At 40.9% G+C, this 15,944-nt stretch overlaps 1 protein-coding gene and 1 long non-coding RNA gene across 4 annotated transcripts in view; one reads left to right on the forward strand and one right to left on the reverse strand.

Moving 5' to 3' along the window:
• LOC112670290 (amyloid beta precursor protein binding family B member 1 interacting protein) overlaps positions 1-15,944 on the reverse strand; it is a 112,876-nt gene that overhangs the window by 15,660 nt on the left and 81,272 nt on the right. For all 3 annotated transcript variants that reach the window (XM_049096925.1, XM_035713443.2, XM_025463882.3), the window contains exons 10-12: positions 13,233-13,343; positions 3,379-3,477; positions 2,679-2,802 (exon numbers count right to left, since the gene is read on the reverse strand). In XM_049096925.1, the coding sequence (XP_048952882.1) occupies positions 2,679-2,802; positions 3,379-3,477; positions 13,233-13,343 (334 nt within the window). The remainder of the gene's footprint in view (positions 1-2,678; positions 2,803-3,378; positions 3,478-13,232; positions 13,344-15,944) is intronic.
• LOC112670297 (uncharacterized) overlaps positions 1-15,944 on the forward strand; it is a 31,562-nt gene that overhangs the window by 8,852 nt on the left and 6,766 nt on the right. The window lies entirely within an intron of this gene.

Raw genomic sequence — 15,944 nt, forward strand, 5'->3', positions numbered from 1 at the left:
TTTATTAGGAGGTAACATAATGGATGCAGTCTAGGACAGGTGCACATACAGGGAAGGTGTTGGGTTTGGTGGTGGGAAGTCAAAGGAGTTCCCATTTGATGGTTTTATTTTCTCTCCTGAAAGTAAAGGATTTGGCCATTAGATATCTGAGGAGAGTAAAGAACATATGAAACAATTAGAGAAACTAGGAGATTACATTGACAGCAACAGGTTTTCTCAAGACTACTGACATTTGGGACTGGAAATTTTTTTGGTGTATGGGGCCCTGTCCTATACATTTTAGGAAAGATGGCATCCCTAGCCTCCATCCGTTAGATGTCACAAGCATTTCCCTCAAGGTGTGACAACCAAAATTGTTCCCAGACATTGCCAAGTCTTCCCTGGGGGTCAAAGTCACCCTTGGCTCCGAGAACTGCTAGTCTAGAAAACTGTAGTAAGAACAATAGGTAGTATTAAGGGCCCAATTGAAAGTGATGTCCAAAGCTCTGTGGTAGAATCACTTGCTTGGTCCTTTTGGTGACCAGCCCCCATCCTAAAGCCACAAAGGGATTCACCATGAGGCGTCTCATTAGCATAACAAAGACACCATAACTCAGCTCACCTTGGGCTATTGAGGCTGTGTCAGGAGCTGATGTCAAAGACCAAATATATTTCTTACTGAATCACAGAGACAGTTTGTGATCTGAGTGACCTGAATGAATACAGCTGATGCCAAAGATGATCCCCTGAGCACCTGACTGGATATGGCTCTTCCTGGCTGCTGACCATAAAACCCAAACTTCCTGACTGATACCTCACTGAGCCAGATCCAGGCTAAGAAACCTGTCTGGGTGACAGGATGATTGTTGGTACAATACACTAGTTGCTCCATTCTGGGAAATGGCTGATATGCCAATCAGGGTATCCCAATTGTTCTAAAACAGTTCAGCTGATGTGTCAGCTCAACAAGAGGTATGGTTATGCTTGTGAAAAATAACTAGAGCCACTAGTTGGTAAGAAATAGAGCTATTTGCTAAAGCAAGTGATCCCAATTTCAAGAAAAATGCTCAGAAGAAAAATTCTTTGGCTGTCTGGAAAGGAAAGGCATCATAGCATTCCCTTGAATCAAAAGACTAAGGAGAACCTTATGGGCTCACCCTCAGTAAGAGCTGAGGCCTTAGGATGATCTGCCTTAGAAATAGCCCAAGAGCCTTTACTGGAAAGGAGGCTGGTACTCCGGGGAGAGATGCCGGAGATGGCCTCAGGATCCCTCATCCCAAAGAGTGACCCCATCTTGGGAAGGAGAAACTTGCCCGCCAAGAACTCCAAGTGGCGTTTCCCTCCCAAGCTGAAGACTGAGAGGATTAAGAAACCCAACTCCCAACCAACCTCAGCAACCCTTTATTTAGTAAATTTAGTAAATTTAGTAAATTTATTTACTCAATAAATATTAAATATATGCCAGGCTTGTAAACTCTGGGAACACAGTGTGCAACATGGTGAAATGGTCCTTTGTCCTTTCAAGACTTAGAGTGCAGTGGAGAAAACAGGCACCAAACACAGTAATGGACACATAAAATTATTACAAATCATGGTAAGTGCTCTGCAAAAAATAGTTTTATTCAAGACAAACACTTTCAGAAACTCCCTGTACACATGGCAGGCAGACCGGACTCATCTAGTAAAAATATCTTTAAATGTTGGGTCAAATCTACTGTTACTGCACCTTCTCCATTTTCAAGCTGCTTTTACCTTTGAGGAGGAAAGAATATATATACTGGCCTTTCTAAAAAAAATATTTATTTACTCATGAGAGACACAGAGAGAGAGAGAGAGGCAGAGACATAGGCAGAGGGAGAAGCAGGTTGCCCACAAGAAGCCTGATGCGGGACTTGATCCAGGATCCCAGGATCATGCCCTGAGCCGAAGGCATATGCTCAACTGCTGAGCCAGACAGACATCCCAATACTGGCCTTTGATATGACCATTCTTTAACACTGAAGGGTGACCAAGACTAGTCATAATAGTTCCAGTTCTTTCAACTGTTGTTTACCATGAAGACAACATATTTGAAATCCAGCTGAGCCACAGAGAAGACGCTAGACACTTGATTATCTGAGCTTCAGAATTTCCTCAACTGTGGAGTGCAGATAGTAATCTATACTTTGCAGGGTTGGTGTAAGAATCAGAAACAGTGTATGTAAAGCAATGCTTTGTACCCACTTCATCTCTCTGTGTCTGGCCTCCTTACAAATACAAACAAGAAGCTGTTATGTTACCGTAGAATGTAATGTCCAGGATCAGCTTCAAGGCTCTGGTTATGGGATCACTGAGGCAAAACGCCAGGGAATGATCTTGTCATTTATGTGGGCTGTCTGTTGGTGCTCATGGAGCTTGGGACAGATACCACCTTTATACTCTGATGTGACACAGTACTCTTTCAGCTCACCCTCCACTGTGATCACCATCTGATCCACAAGCATATCATGAGAAAAGCAGTCGAAGCTTTACTAAGAATCACTTATAAAGAAACAGGTACAGATGTGTGTGGGAGATCTTGGGCCTGACCATCAGAAGGGAAACAAACATACACAGTGCCAACAAGTTCTGTTTTTATAAGGTGCATTAGGTAAGTTTGAACATGAGCTCTGAACAGGTAAGCTTTGAACAGGTGTCAGAATTTCTTTTTAGCACAGTACCTGTCGACGGCGCAGCTGACGTGGCTGGTGGAGCTGTGCTGACTGTGCTCTGGTTTGTCCACCGAGAGGCGAGCCCGGCCCTTGCCATCGCCCGTTGATAGTTATCATAGAGAGTCTTTCCATACTGGGGAAAGAACACAAAAGAAGAAAGGAATCCGTTTATCCCAAATCCAGCACTCAATTGCAATATACATATCGAGTAAAAAGCACCTTATAGCTACTCTTTTTACTTCTTTCTTGAGATTTTTTTTAGTATGTTTCAATTAAAAAAATTCATAGATTGTTTTCATGTGTTAAGTGATTTTCCAGATTAGCAGAGTCAGTTAATACTTTTACCTAGATGTTAGAGGAGAGCTTTTGCCTCTCAGTTCTGATTACATAGGTCTTCATGTAAATCTACTACAGGTTACGTGTTGTACTTTTTAATTACATACTATATGTGCAAAGCTCTCCCTGAGTAAATATAAAGACCTTCGAAGTCTCACAGGAGAATAAACCCTTGATTCTCAGGTCATTGGAAAGGTCTGTGTTTCCATCACTCTCTCCTATTAAAAAAGCCCCAAGGGCCAGAAAATAAAATGGCATCAGGAATGCTGACCCATCCTTAATGGATGGTCATTTTGAAGTAGTACAGAGACTGCACTCAGGTTGGGGTGCGGGTGTGCAATCCAAGACAGGCTGTGTCCAAATGGTCTCTTACCTTGGCAATCCTTATTCCCATGACCCACTGGTTTAGGGTCCTTGCATCATCACAGCAGAGATATTTGATATACTGGGACTCCTTCTGAATTTGGGGATGCTAGAAAAAAGTAATTTCAAAGACCATTTATAAACTCCTTCTTATTTATTAGCATCTTTCAAAAAATTAAAAAAAAACAACGTATGTGATTCCTGAGATAGTGGAAAACTGCTGGTAGTAATTTTAGGATTAGGAATAGGAGTACTTTTATCTTACTATTTTAAAAAGATTTTATTTATTTATTTTAGAGAGGGAGAGCACGCAAGTGGGGTGAGGGCAGAGGGAGAGAATCTAATCTCAAGCAGACTCCCCGCTCCCCACTGAGCGTGGAATCCAACACTGGGTTCAGCCTCATGAGGAACCAGGGTACATTTAAATGGACTCATTATCATTTTTAGTAAGTTTTATTATATAGAAAAGTTACAACTATAACCATTGTGGGTGAAGTTGTGTGCATAAGACCACCTCTTCTGCCTCCAACCCTCAGAGAAGCTTGTTAATCCTGCTGGAATGCGGAGAAACCGGTGGTGGTGCTGAGCATGAAATGGAATGCCAAGAGAGTGGGAAGCCATTTTCAGGGGCAGGAAAGGAGTGGAGCTGCTGGCTCCTCTCTTAAAGAGTATCGCACAGATCTCTCTCCTTCGCTTTTGCTTTTGGCTTCGTTACGGACCATCAAGGAAATGGCTATTTTCAAAATTGATCTAGGTCAAGGGCATTGTGCCTCTGAACATCAGTTTGAGTCTGAGAAACAGCATCTCAGCTAGTCACCCTGCTGTTTCTCACAACTTGGTGGCATTGCTGTCATTGCCCAAAAAGGAGAACAAGACCTGTTACAGACTCAAGAGCTTGATGAGAGGTTAGTAAATTTCGGTTTTACAAATGAGAAAACAAGGCCGAGAGAAGTTATTATATATTTTATGCTATGGTCCACTAGAACTTTGGGGGGGTCTCTTGTCCTGCTACCTAGAATTTCTGTATTTTTATGAAGCTCTTAAGGCCAAAATTCCAAACTTTAAGGATACCACAGAAAATTAAGAAATTGTAAAGAATTCTTCCCTGTGGCCTTTTGACCAGTTGAGGAAAGTTCACCTTCATACTTCTGTCTGTAAATGGACCATTCTCTTTGTTTAGGTTCCTCCGCTCTGAGAATCTGCTTCTGCATCACTTGCAGGATGGTCTTAGGTTTTCCTGAGGGTGATAGCCCTGGGCTCCCCAGGGTGGCCTGTAGTTTTCCATTCTGGCCAGCAGATGGTGGCAGACACTTCTGAATGGCCGCTGCACATTTCCCTGTTTTTGGGGTTCAGTGTTTCCTCATTCATTCTGAATGTGAGATTTTAGCTTTCTAACTGTCATGCAAACGATCATCATCTGTGGAGGCCTTTAAAATCAAAACTCTCTATCAACTCAGATAATGTGGCCCCACGGCAAAAATAGATTTGTAACATTAATGAACTAGAAGGTCATGCTGATGACAAGTGACTTATTTCCTGGATGGAATGTGACGTTCCAGAGATGCCTGCAGCACGCCCTCCCGTAATAAAATCCACAAAGCCAAACCAAAGTTCTTGTCTTTCAGCACCAGAAACCCAGCTCCCTAACTTACAACAGCATTCTTGTTGACAGTCATGCAAGGGGGTGAACGGGTCTCTTCAGCAAGAGCAATTAATGTTTGTAATTTTTCTTAGAAAGCAACTCTTATTTTTTTTTTCCTGAGAAATTTTAAAAGTTAACACTGTTAACTTGGCTTGGTATATTAAAATATTTTTTAAAAAGATTTTATTTATTTATTCATGAGAGACATAGAGAGAGAGAGAGAGAGAGAGAGAGAGAGGCACACAGGCACAGGCAGAGGGAGAAGCAGGCTCCATGCAGGGATCCCGACGTGGGACTCGATCCTGGGTCTTCAGGACCACACCATGGGCCGAAGGCGGCACTGAACCGCTGAGCCACCCAGGCTGCCCCTATTCAAATATTTTTCATTTGTTTTTTGGTTTTCACACCACATGAGAGCCAGGTTCCTAATAATAGACTATATATCATATTGTGCTTGCAATGAGGTGCACACATCAGCTCTCTGTGTAGAGGTATCCACTTATACAGCACAATTAATAAATTCTTAAGTATGTTATTTATCCAAATAGAGTAAAATGTGGATATTCCATTAAATAAAATGGGTTTTGAGGATAAAACATAGGCAAGAACTCTTGAGACTTGAATTCTAACAGTGGCTCCTCCTATGATGGTGAGGTAGATGTACAGACCTTGGTTCATTCTCTCCCACATTCTCACTGACTTCCTTACACTACACACACACACCACAAATGTATACAGGAGAGTTAACATCAGATGACCTCAAAAGTTGCTTGCAATCCTCAGATGTTATGGTTCTAAAGTGACCTATCTAGTGGGCACGAGGCTCCTTTCTGACTCCCAGGATGTCATATAGCAAAGTTAGCGTGTTTGTTTTCCAGTCATGGCTTAGGACTTTGCCAGGGAGTTTGCTCCCTAACTGAGCCTTTTACTGAAAAATCATTTGCAAAGGGGTTTAAGAAAAAAAAACAAAAAACAAAACAAAACACTGGTTCAGTACCGCTGGCCAGACTCTTGTGCAATAGATTTAATTTAATTGTGCTGTAAATACTACAAGAGAAGCTCTTGTAGTATGTACAACACAGTACACAAGTGTCAGGGCAATTATAGAACATTACTGTTAAAAAGGATCTTAACAGATCTCTAAACTGAGGTAACCGATGTGTTACAAATGAGAAGACTGTGCTAGAGAGGTTAAGCCATTTGTCTAAGGCCAAAGGAGTGTCTGAACTAAGAAATATATTAAGTACTAAGAAATATAGCTCTCATTAATAAAGATGAGTAAGGCACTCACACCATAATTAGGACATGGTGGCTGGGGAATGTTGCTGGAGGAGACATACGTAAACAAATTTATGATTACCCTATGACATGGTGAATTTCATAGTAAAAACTTGAAACAGAGAATGAGAAGGCTCTTTGGAAGAAGTGTATGCTAATACTCTGTCACATCTGAGGAACATCTAGAAATTCTCTGTGTGACTAAGACCTGGGAGCCATGGAAAAAAGAGGCAGCAAATGAGCGGAAGCCAGAGTCAAGAGCCTTGTGTCAAACTAGCATGTGGACACTGTCCTGTAGGCATCAGACATTTTAGGAGAGCACAGTGATACAAACGGCAATGGCAGTTACGTGGAAGATGGGCCTGGAATGGGGAGGAAGGACCAACAGAGAGGGCTGGATTAGAGACATCTCTGATGGAAAATCAGAGCTTGATGATGGATTGGACAAGAAAGGGAAGAGAAGGGACTTCTAGGATGATTTTTCTATTTCTAACTTGGAAAAGTAGGTGGTTATTATGGGTTTAACTGTTTCCCCTTTATGTTGCAGTCCTAACTGCTGATACCTATGAATGTGACCTTATTTGTAAATAGGATCTTTGTAGATATAATCTAGATGAGATGAGGTCATGCTTGATTAGGTTGGGCCTTAATCCAAAATAACTGGTGTCCTTGTGGGAAGAGAACAAACAAGCATGCAGAGAGTGGAGGGCCATGTGAATACAGAGGCAGGGATTGGCGTTATAAAGCTGTAAGCCAAGGAGTGCCAAGGATTGCTGGAAAATGGCAGAAGCCAGGAGAGAGGCATGGAACAGATTTTCCCTCAGAGCCCTCCAAAAGGAGCCAACCCTACTGACACCGTGATTTTAAACTTCTGGATTCCTGGAATTGTGAGAGCATAAATTTCTGTTGTTTTAAGTCAGCCAGTTAGTGGAACTTTCTTATGGTAGCCCCCCAAAAGTAATACAGTGGGTGGTGGTACCATCATCTTGATAGGGACTGCAGAAAGGAGTAGTTCATGAGGGTGGAGAAAGTGCTGAAATTACTACCTGACAGGTTATGACTGAAGTGTCTTTGGACACGTGCTTGTCTCAGGTGTAAGATGGAAGAAAGTGAAACAATTCGCTATAGACTGGGAATTCTTAGTGTACAGACAAAAGCTGGAGCTGTGGCTGTGAAGATGATTTCTCAGAAAGAGCAGAAGTCTGGTGAGAACAGAATATAGAACCCCAGAGAACATTCTAGGGTGTGTGGGAAGAGGAAGAACTCACAGAAATGGAGGAGCGGGTGGATAGAGGGGTCTGGGCTGAGGGTGAGGCAGTTATCACCAATGCAAATGATGCCAGGAAGATCAGACACCCGAGGATTGACTGAAACTCCTGACTGTTCACCAGAAACTTTAACAATAGTTTCAGCACAGGAGGGAGGAGAAGCCTGCTAGAGTGCAAGTTCCACAAAGACAAGTTCTTTGTTTTGTTCACCATGTATCCTACGGTACTGGATAGCAGTAGGCTGGAGAGAAATATTTTGGAACGAATGAGTTTTATTTGCAGAATAACAGTTGAAGACAAGGAGGACATATTGCTTTCTTAGGAAGTCTGGGTGAAAGGGAACGCAGAAGCCCAAGGCATGGGGCAGATCAAACTGAGGGAAGTGATTATAGAACCTCCCCTATCCACCCAGGGAATACCTGAATGTGTTCTAGCCCAAGAGAAGAATTCTCTGGAGAGACATGAAGATGCTGAAGCAAAAGGGAGTCCTTGATGGTGTGGTCCTAGGGAAGGGCTAATGTTGGAGGCACTGAGCTTGGAAGAGGGAGCCTTTTCTTCTGAAACACAAAGTTGGAAGGATGATGATTGTATCAAGTTAAGTTCAGAGGTAAAGAGGAAGTAGACCAGGGCAACTCAAGCTTTTCCTTCCCTGTCTTCTCCAAGTAGAAGGCAAGGTGTGCTGAGAGGTTCGCAGGTGAGATACTCTGAGAAAGTATAGATGATGTCAGGGGATGAAGTCGAAGACTGAGTTGTGTGGAAAGCAGGGGAAAAGCTGCTAAAATCTGTGAGTGCGGAGGCTGACCCAGTCAGCAAAAAGCAGACTCAAGAGCCAAAAGTGAGTGACTTAGCTCAACTGTGTGAGCCCCACATTATGACATGGCTCTTAAGTAGGCTAGGGAAAGGAAATACAGTAGCAAGAGAATGTTGACCCTAAATCCTAGCTCCAAGAAATTCAAGATAGGAGTGAGAAGAGTTTGTTCTCAAGAGAACACATTTCATTTTTAACCATAAGCGTGAGGTGACCTCACCTAAGTTCATGAACCTCTGTGAGTTTCTGCTTCCACATTTATAATGTAGAGATGATAATACCTCCCTTAAAGGGCTGTTGAAAGGTTAAGTGAAATAATGTATGAGAAGAACCCAACACAGAGCCCATAACATGAGAGGGCATGTGCCTATTAATAACAGAACCAAAAACAAACAAACAAACAAACAAACAGAACCAGGTTTTGAAGAGCACAATGGGGCAGGGGGCTTGACATGCATTTTTGTTCTTTGATTCAACAGATGTGAGTTAAGCATTTAATACCTATTCAGGCTCTGGAACATAATAGTAAACACAACAGAAAAAGTCCCTGCTCTCAAGGTGTTTTTATTCCACTAGGGTAGAAATCCAATAAAAACAGAAAACACTAAGTAATATAATTTCAGATTGTGAAAACTTCTGTGAAGAAAATGTAGCAGAGTTAAGGGGTGGAGAGAAGATGGGTAGGGAGCTGAATTCCAATGCTCTTTCCAAGATATTCCACCACTTCTGAATAGACCTTGATAAACCCTCATTTCTCCTGGAAGATATTTACTTCCACTGCCCCATCATCTCATTTAGCCTCAGAATGGAGCGAGCAAGAATTCACAAAGGAGGGACTTCATCACAGGCTCAGGATGGGAGTGTGCATCAAAGAAAGAGTGCAAGGGAAGGAATGATTCTTGAGTACTAAATCCTTCCTTCGGATTCTAATCTCTTTCCCATGAGTATGCACAACCTCTCAAGGACAGGTGAAGAGCTAATTCTTGAGTGTGACCTCAGACACTGAATCAGAAACTCTGGAGCCCCAGAAATCTGTGTTTTAGCATCTCTCGGTGATTCTCATGCACAGAAAAATTTGAGAACCACTGGTCAATAGAAATAATTACTTAATGATAAAGTGTTGTAGTAATGACCCAATTAATGAGTGCTATGTTTCTAGACATGGAACTCAGGGTGTTTTGAACATACATTATTTAATCCACATAAGAAGGGTTGGGTGTAATCATCCTCACTTTGTAGAAGCGGGCAATGGGGCGTAGAGTGTTGATAATGTGCCAGGGGACAGGCCAGGACTCAACTCTCCCATCTTCCTGACAGCACCCCCCAATGGACTGTCATAATCAGTAAGCTCACACTAAATAAGAAACTTCTGGACTGGATTTCTCAATCAGTACATGGCTATGGAATCACACAATCTCTTAACATGCTTCTCCATATCCTGAATCCCTTTTGTAATGTATATGCGTATTCTTTGAATTCTGTACATCTGTTTGCCCTGATGAAGTATTTTAATATCAAGAGGTTTTCTTCCCCCCAATATGGACAGAAAGGGAAATAAGTGACCAAATGTTCATAAACAAATTAAGTTCTTCAAACTGTGAGAGACCCTTTTACTCAGCAAATTAATAACAATTCCCAGTATTCTGGGAAGGTACTGAGAACTCAGCATGCTTAAGAGCAGAATAAGCAGAGTGATTGCTCATAAAATTGGTTCGAGAACAAAACTGATCATGTCTTAAGAAAAAGGGAAATGTTCTATGAGGATTGCTCGTGACTCCTGTCCATTTCTATATCCATCAGGCCTGCTTTCTTCTCTGTCTTGGAGCCCTGTACCTCCGCCTCCACAACACACACACACACACTCTTCAGGGAGGCCCCCAACCCTCTCGTGAAGGCTTAGGCCTTGGATATGTGGGTTTTTGATACCCTAGTCCAATACCCCAGGCCTCAGCATGGCCATTCTTCGTGCAGCCCAGGGTAACCTGCATCCCAGGTCAGATCATTGATACCATGATTCCAGGATCTACTTCCAAACTTGTGAGTTGGCACAAGAAACCGAGCTCTTGTCCTGCTCACTGTGTCTAAACATCATCCTGGGACCTCTGGGTCTGGGCCTTGTCTTTCTCTCACCAGGTGCTCCAGCCTCTGGTACCCAGCCCTGCAATTGGGGCAGCCTCTACTTCCTCCTGACACCTGTCATTCAATTTTTCCACTGTAAAGTGCATTCCATTACCAGCTAAGCCCTGACTGTTGATGTTTAGAGGTAGGATGCATTCTAACACTGAGTGTAAAACTTGGTTATGCTCTGGGAAAGCAAAGATTCCTTGGCCCCATCCTTAAACGTTCTGAGTCAGTGGGTCCAGGACCTTGGAATGTGTATTTCTACCATGAGTTTAAGTAAGCCAGTTACTGAGTAGCATTTCAGAACCTCTTTCAAAGGCTTCTCCCAGCTTAACAGATGTGGGCATTGGAATGTACACAGGAAAATGAGGGCCTCCAGTATGGTAGTATCTCAGGGTCTCAGAATTCCAAACAAGGGCCATGGGGTCAGACAGGAACACAATGAATGCACAGTTCAGGCCAGCTGGCAGCAGGGGTGGGGCAGGGCAGAGATCCTGCATCCTAGCAAACAGTCTGAGAGAGTGGCCTCTCAGCCACTACCTGGTTTCTCTATCTCTCTCTTTTTTTTTTAAAAAAAAGTAGGCTCCACACTGGGTGGAGATCAATCTCCAATGTGGGGCTTCAATTCATGACTTGAGCTGAAATTAAAAGTTGGACGCTTAACCGACTGAACCACCCAGGCTCCCCACCACCTAGTCTTAACCTTGTTCGGCCGCTTACTGGTTGAAGAGTCTCTGTGCTCAGGTGCCACATCTATATTTTAGGGAGAATTATGGCTCTTACCTCAAAATGTTGGTAAGATGATTAAATGTGTTAATGTATGTAAAGTGCTTAAGAGGTTGCATTATAGATGCTATGTGTTTGTTATTATTCTCACAACCCCATCTATACCAGGAACAGAAAAGGAAAGGCAGGAACCTGAAGCAGGCAGGACATTCTCATCTCTCTTCCTACTGACCCAAATGGGACCCCACCTCAGGGCCTTTGCACTTGCTGGTCCTGTTTCTGGAATGCTCTTCCTTGGGTAATTCTTCCTCCCTCACTTTACTCACATCTTTTGTTACATGTCATTCCTTCAGAGACCCTTTCCCTGACCAACCCACTTAAAGAAGCCCTGGTCCTTGCACACAGGGTCCCCTACCCGGCTTCATATTTATCCGGAGCCTTAGCATTGCCTGATAATCACATTTTTTTGTTTATTGCCATTTTCCTCACTCTTAATATAAACTCTATGAGAACACGGATTATTGTACGTTTGGGTCACCTCTGTATCCTGAGCCCCTGGGACAGTACCTAGTACGTAGCAGGTAGCTGGCATTCAATTGATATTGAGTATATGATGAATGAATAAATGAATGAATGAATGCCCAGACTGCCTGTGCTCAGAGTTTTGGGAATGTTGGGTCTAGGGAACACCCAACTCCTGCAGTAATGTGAGTGACAATACCACACTAATGTCGAAACCTCTGAAATGACAGAGTGGGTACATGGTCATCTCTAATGATGTGGTCCTTGACAAAGGTTATATTTGCCACACACGTAGATGTTAGGTGTTGTCCTCCACTTATGAAGGTGATATAAACCTATAGTATAGACTTTGAACCACTTTGGAAGGAGAGGTGACAGCTTTGCCAAGAAGTACATGAGCACACACGTGTAGTCTGGCAAGGATACATTTCTACAACCGCGGTGATGGGTTCTTCCTCGGGGGGGAATGGGTGACTGAGCTACCGAACAATCTCACCAGGAACCTGATTTTATTTATTTATTTATTTTAAAAAATTTTTTTAATTTTTATTTATTTATGATAGTCACAGAGAGAGAGAGAGAGAGAGAGAGAGAGGCAGAGACACAGGCAGAGGGAGAAGCAGGCTCCATGCACCGGGAGCCCGATGTGGGATTCGATCCCAGGTCTCCAGGATCGCGCCCTGGGCCAAAGGCAGGCGCCAAACCGCTGCGCCACCCAGGGATCCCCAGGAACCTGATTTTATTAACACCTACCTGCTCCACAGACTTCCATCTCAGATGGAGAATGAGGAACCTGACTCTAAAGAGAAGTTCTGCACATAGCCTTGGGCCATACCTATGGATTTAGATAATCGGCACTCTCTGGCATGAAATGTGATTGAGGGACTGAGAAGGAAAAGGAATTTACGGTGTTTGAACCAAAGTATGGTCGGAATAGCTACATAAACTCCCTGAATCCATTTCTAGGAGTCAGTTGTTAATTTGGCAGAAGACAGTTACTTCTACCCAACCTTCCAAAATGTGGTGCAAATGTAAACCTGACCAAACACTTGATAATTGCCTTTTGATAATATACTCCTTAAAAAACTTCTAGATCTAGTAAGGCTATTTTTAGACAAAGGGTTTTTCCCCCCTATTTTTTGTATTTTCTGTATTTTTCTAGGAAATCTTGTCAAGTTCCTAATTTTTAAAAACTTCTTAGCAGAATAACGGTCCAATAAAGAACTGAGAAACTGTATCAGATTTGTTCAAGTTGGAGAGCTTTCATTTTTTATAAGTGATGAAGAAGACTGGATAGATCCATGATAAAGTTTTAAATTCAGAAACAGGAACTGAGGGTAGAAATGCTTCCACCTTTCCTATTTTGGTTTAAAATGAAAAAAATTATTATGATACACACTTGTGGTTAATGATATTAAATTTTAACATTTTTTTTCCTTAAAAGGAAATATTAACTCGAATTGCTCACCAGTCTAAATCAAGAACTTCTTACGACATACCTTTAAAACAAAGCAGTAGTCAGTGGGTGCTTTGTATTTCATTTTACACTGAATCCCATAGTAAATGTTGACATTTTCAAACTGTATAAAACATGCCAGATCTCGAGATGTCTGTAAAAGAAGGAAAAAAATAAATTTCACTGCGTTGACAGCTTAATAATTTTTCAAGGTTGTCCTTGATGGCACAACTAAGAGTAACATATTAGCAGAACAATATTGAATTTTAGATTAACCCATTTAAGCATCTATCATGTTATACATTTTCTAAAAAGTCAGGCTGGCATTTTTAGAGGTAGAAGAGCACACCGAAGACAAAACAGTGTGCCACACACCCAGAGATGGAGTGGAATATTGTACTGCTGTTCTGGCACCTGCACGTGGACTCCTGGGGCCAGAGCTGACTGGCTGACCTTGAGACATCGTTACAGATGCAGTGGGGACAAGAGGACTGACCACCTAGTCAGAAATTTCACGTTGGCTTTTGCCATTCTGAGTCAGTGATGGATTTCCTAATTGAGCATTAGAAGAGAAAAAAGTCATCCTCAGGATGAACAATAAGAGGTAAATATGATGCTCAGGAAATCAGCACACACTTCATGCACTTCTCTCTGAGAAAAAAAGACTCCTTTCATGCTTTCCCATTAGGGCTGGCAGTGTTGCTATGGAGACAGAACCTCTCCTCCATGTCTCATGCTCCTTGTGAGGATTCCAACCTCTAATCTACATATTTGGTTACATTTCAATTACAAATTCGCCCTATTACTCTTTTTTTTTTTTTTTTTTTTGCCTTTACATTCTTTAATTCTTTAGCAGGTGAGTGAATAAAGGAGAGAGGGCAAACGCTACCTCTCAGTGCACAATGCCTCCTTTGTAGATGGTTGCACAGTTTTTTTCTTTGAAGATATTTTCTTCTGGATTTTCAAAGTCTTGGGTTTTTTTTTCAAATTGAAAAAATAGAACGTATAAACCATAATTTTATATATAAAAATTAATGATTTATATACTACATTGCTTATAAAATTATGCTTACACACACACACATATAATAAAATGAAAACTTCTTCCACACTCCTTTTTTCTAATTCTACTCTTTTCTCTGAAAGTACCATTGTTTTGAAGTATTCTTCCAAATGTTTTCGGGTGAACATTTATATACATATGTATGTGTAGACATACCCACATACATACATACCCACATACCATTTTAAAAATATGAATGAGATTTTACTATAAATAGTGTTCCAGAAACTTGTTATTTTCTTAACATAGTATCTTGGTCTCCCTATGTCAGACATATGGATGGATACAAGACAGTCATGTAATGGCTGCAGAGCACTCCACTCTGTGGGCGTAATGATTTATTTAACCATTCCTACCAAAGATGACTAGAGGTTATTGCAATATTTTGCTCTTGCAAAAATACTGTACATATGAGCAAATATTTCCGTGGGGGTAGATTGTGAAATGTGGAAGCTGCCATTTGAAAGGGCATTCCCCTTTATATTAATAGATCTTGTTAAATCAGCTGTACCAGCTTACATTCCAACATTTTGTGTTGACATTGCCCATTTTTCTTACTCCTGCTGAAAGCTGGATATTATCAACATTGTTCATTTTATCAATCTTGTAGGAAGAAATATTTCACTTTTTAATTTACATTTCCCTGATTACTGGTAAGAAAGGGCAACTTTTTAATTATTCACTGGCTACTGATATTTTTTTTAGTATTAAATTCTCAATAAGCATTGCAGTTTTTCTATGAGCATGTTTTTTTTTCTTATTGACTTGTTGAAGTCTTTATATTTTTTTTTTTTTTGAAGTCTTTATATTTTATGAATATTTGTATTGGGTTATACATGCTGGAATGTACTCTCTAATGCCAGAGATAGTCTTTAACTTATTGTTTGGTATCTTTGGCCTTAAAGAGTTAAAAAAAACACTTCACGAAGTCAAATTTATCAATTTTCTCCATTATAATTTTGAGTTTTTAGCCTTGTTGAAGGTTTTTCAACCCCTGAATTATGAAAATATTAACCTATATTTTCTCAGAGAATTTTAAAAAATATAGATAAAAGGAGATTTCATACTTTTTGTAAATATATCTAATCAATCTAGGATTTAATTTGGCACATGGGAGGATACCTAGGTAGCTCAGTGGTTGAGTATCTGCCTTCAGCTCAGGTTGTGATACCAGGACTGAGTTCCACATTGGGCTCCCTGGAAGGAGCCAACTTCTCCCCTCTGTCTATGTCTCTGTATCTCTCATGAATAAATAAATAAAATCTTAAAAAAAATAATTTGAAACATGGTATGAGGTAGGAAACTACTTTTTCCAAATGGATAGACAATTATTTCAATGTTATTTATTAAATACCACCCCTCTGAGGAATTTTAGAATCAGTCTGTGAATTTCAAGTAAAAACTATCCTATTGAGATTTTTGGGGGGATTTAACATACAGAAAGTTTGGGAGAGAATTAATATTTTTTCATCCACCAGCATGATAAATTTTTATTTATTCAGTTCTAGTTCACTTCTTTTATTGCATTTTATATTTTATACCACATTGGTCTTGAACATTTCCTGTTTATTGTTAGGTATTTTGTATTTTTTGTTCCCTACTATGCATGAAATATTTGGCACTATGTTTTCATTTGCATATTGTTTGTATAAAAGAAAACAATTTATTTGGTCCTAATAGTCGTTCAGTTGA

This window comes from Canis lupus, chromosome 2, assembly GCF_003254725.2.
Source record: "Canis lupus dingo isolate Sandy chromosome 2, ASM325472v2, whole genome shotgun sequence".
NCBI classification, from domain to species: Eukaryota; Metazoa; Chordata; class Mammalia; order Carnivora; family Canidae; genus Canis; species Canis lupus.